General features: G+C 26.7%; 1 protein-coding gene across 2 annotated transcripts in view; it reads right to left on the bottom strand.

Moving 5' to 3' along the window:
- The window catches only part of LOC107634159 (transcription factor MYB39-like), a 2,038-nt gene extending 1,434 nt beyond the window's left edge, over nucleotides 1-604 (bottom strand). For both annotated transcript variants that reach the window (XM_016337734.2, XM_016337735.2), the window contains exons 1-2: nucleotides 524-604; nucleotides 88-363 (exon numbers count right to left, since the gene is read on the bottom strand). In XM_016337734.2, coding sequence (XP_016193220.1) covers nucleotides 88-356 — 269 coding nt within the window. In that variant the 5' untranslated portion in view covers nucleotides 357-363; nucleotides 524-604. The remainder of the gene's footprint in view (nucleotides 1-87; nucleotides 364-523) is intronic.

The following is a 3,514-nucleotide window of genomic DNA, read 5'->3' as shown; positions in this document are numbered from 1 at the left end:
TAAAAATATAGATTTTTATCAAAAGAGTAAAAAATAAATTAAAAAACAAAAAAATATCATTAATAATATTTTAGGGTTAATAATTACTTATTGCCAAGAAGTTGATGTAAGTTAATGATGAGTTTCTCTTCTTCTTGAGAGAATTTTCCTCTCTTGATACCAGGCCTGAGGTAGTTACTCCACCTCAGCCTGCAACTCTTTCCACATCTGTTTAGACCTGCAATCTTAGGAAGCGCTCGCCAATTACTTCCATGGCCGTTTTTGTTTATGTAATCCACCAATATTCTATCCTCTTCCGCTGTCCATGGACCTTTCTTCAACCCACTCTCATCATAACCACTTCGTGATCTCCCCATTTTCACACTACCAAAAAAAAAAAGTATATAAAAGAATTAGAAAAAAAAATAAATAAGTTCTTTAGACGAAAACCTTTAAAAAAAATCAAGAACCTATTCGTCATTTACTCAAGAACATTGATTCATTTATAACAATAAGAAAGTAGAATATAATGAAGAATCCAAACCTTGTTAAGAATGTTGTGAAGTGGAGAAGAAAGGTTATAGAGTAATTAGAGAATAGAGTAGTAGTGTATGTTGGAACTTTGATATTTATCAAAGACACAAGCTAAGTTAGTATATATATAGGGTGGTGATGTATATGTTTGAACTTTGAATATAATTATTAATAATTTAATTTTATGATGAAAAATTCCAATGCAAGTTTTGTTCTTAATATATGTGCATGTAGATGAATGATAACGACACTGAAAGACACTACTCTCATTAGACTAACAACGTTTACAATGTTTTCATTTTCAAAGGGTACGGTAGGAGTAGAAAGATAATTCATAATTCATAATTAGCAAACGATCTAAATTACTTTTTTATTGAGCAGTTGACCAAAATGGAAAGTGAAACCTATTTAGTTTATCGAAAATATTTGGTAGCAAAAAAAAATCAATCAAAAACAGTCATAACTTGCTTTATTTAGCATTCATTAATGTTGCGATAATTAATGAATGCTAAATAAAGCAAGTTCTGGCTATATTTTTTTGTCTCCCTAACATTACCCATTAATTTATAATTTCGTTACACATAATTTGGATTACTAAACTTCACATTGAATAGTATTTAAATACTTGAGAATCTATAAGTTTGAATTCTCAATTTGACTTTATAATTTTACGATTAAATTCATATTTGTGTAGTTTTATGAATAACACCATCATACAAAAGTAGATGAGAATTCTACAGAAAACTTCTCGTCGGCTTTTAATTAGCCTTTAGATTAAAAATATTAACTATATACATTTTTTATATATTTACTATCAAACATTTTAGAAAACTTTACTAATCTCTAAATCAAATTAAATTTTAGGTTCTTAAGGTTTAAAGTGTCCTATTTGAATTCAAAAAAGTTTCATTTAGTTTCAATGTAGTCCCATCGTGAGGTCAAAGTTAAATAATTAACGGAATGTCCTATATGACAGCAGTATAAGAAAGATCGATAATCTGGAGAACAAATACAAGCTCCAAAGGTATAAAATTAACGATGGATGCATCAATACATTTATTTATCATTTTTCTTACAATTTAAATGAAATATTTTTTATATAACAAAGGAGAATGATAAATAAATGTATTGATGTATCCACGGTTGATTTTGTGTATTTGGAGCTTGTACTTGTTCTCCAGATTATAGATCTTGTTCTTGTACTGCTAAATTATTTAACTTTGACCTCACAGTGGGACTAAATTGAAGCTAAATGAAACTTTTTTGGATTCAAATAGGACACTTTAAATTTTAAGGACCAAAACAGAATTACGCCCAAACGTAGGGGATCAATTTAGTACTTTACCAAGTTTTAATTAGGATTTGAGTTTAGAATTTTGAATTTAGAGTTTTAGAGTTGTGATTTAAAATTTAGAATTTTGTTTTAAATTTAAATGTATTGATTTTAAGAGTTTAGACTTTTGATTTTATTATTTTTGTTTAGATTGTGTTTTATTTTACATTTGAATATACTGATTTTTAGAGGGAATGATTTTATATTTTAAATATAAGATAGAAAAACTATGAGAAATTAAATCTAAAGATGTGTTTCTTGTTTCTTGCACTCACTTAAATGGATCTTAATAGGCATCATTGGAATGAATAAAGGCTAAGTTTCACTTTTTACTTAGTTGTGCTGTTTCAAGGAATGTTGTACTTATTTTTTGTAAATTAAATATATTTTAATTCTTTATTTATTATATTTTATATTAATAGTTTAAATTTAAAAGAATAACTTATATATTTCTTATAGATACAAAATAGCTGAATCCCAAATTAAATAAAAGGACAAATATACTCTCTACTTCTTGAAGGTGGTATTACCATTTACCATTTTGCCTAGTATACATCAATGCATCAATTCTCGATAAACATGTGGAGAATTTAATGTGCTAAGAACAACAATAATATGTGGCGCGTGCATAAATTAAAGATGATTCGATGTTATCTAAAAGTTGACAAAACAAGCTTATAATAGCTTCTCTACCTTCTCTTTTGTACCTTTCTAGTTTGTCTTAAATTGAATATCATTGTGTTACGTTCAAATTTCCCATGCCTAGGTCAATTTTAAGTTGTTAGCTTCACCACATAATAATCATCATATACAGAAACTATGAATAAAAATAACCATGAAATTATTAATTAATTGGATTAAGAGATTATGAATTTCTAATGGTGTAGATGGAAATTTTCAACCTGATCTTGGCTTGTCCAACAAGGAAAAGCAAGGCACAAAAATAGGTACATATACGTATAGCCATAGCCACCTTCTGTCTATACTACTTTCTACTTTACACCAAGCTAAGTTGGCAAAGGCTAAGAGATAACACATCATCAACAACAAACTTAAACAACCAACAAGGGTTAGGTTTCCACGTGGCAACCATTTATAGACTCTTAAGCTCGCTTTTCATGGCCCATTTGGAGAAGAAACCTCTCTTCCTATGAAAATATCGAATATGTTGTTGTTGCTTGTCGGGGTTAGGGTTTATAGTTAGATTTATGTATTTTTAATATTAAAAAAATGTTATTTGTATACTAAAATTAACTATTAAAATTAATTACTAATGTATTTATATATAAATACATGTGTAGTTTAATTTATTTTTAATATGGTATATTTTAAAATTTTTGGAAACTAATTTAAATAATTACTCTTTATTTTTAATATATGATTTATATTTCAATATATATTTTATACTAATAATTAATTTTAATGATTAATTTTGATGTACACGTAATATAGTTAATATTATTTATGGCCCGGAGACCAAAAGATTATTAAACTTGTACATTATTCGAGTGTGGAAAACATGCATTGTATTTTTGATATTTGAATGCTTTATTAAGTTCTAAAAACCTAATTAGGTAAACTGATAAAACTAAATGTTTAAACGTTGAATCGAAATTAAATAAAATATAATAAAATAATATATTTATATAAGAAAAATATCTAATTTTT

Source organism: Arachis ipaensis, chromosome B03, assembly GCF_000816755.2.
Source record: "Arachis ipaensis cultivar K30076 chromosome B03, Araip1.1, whole genome shotgun sequence".
In the NCBI taxonomy this organism is placed as follows: domain Eukaryota; kingdom Viridiplantae; phylum Streptophyta; class Magnoliopsida; order Fabales; family Fabaceae; genus Arachis; species Arachis ipaensis.
Note: the sequence above shows the minus strand (reverse complement) of the source record. Positions and strands in the feature narration are given on the sequence as shown.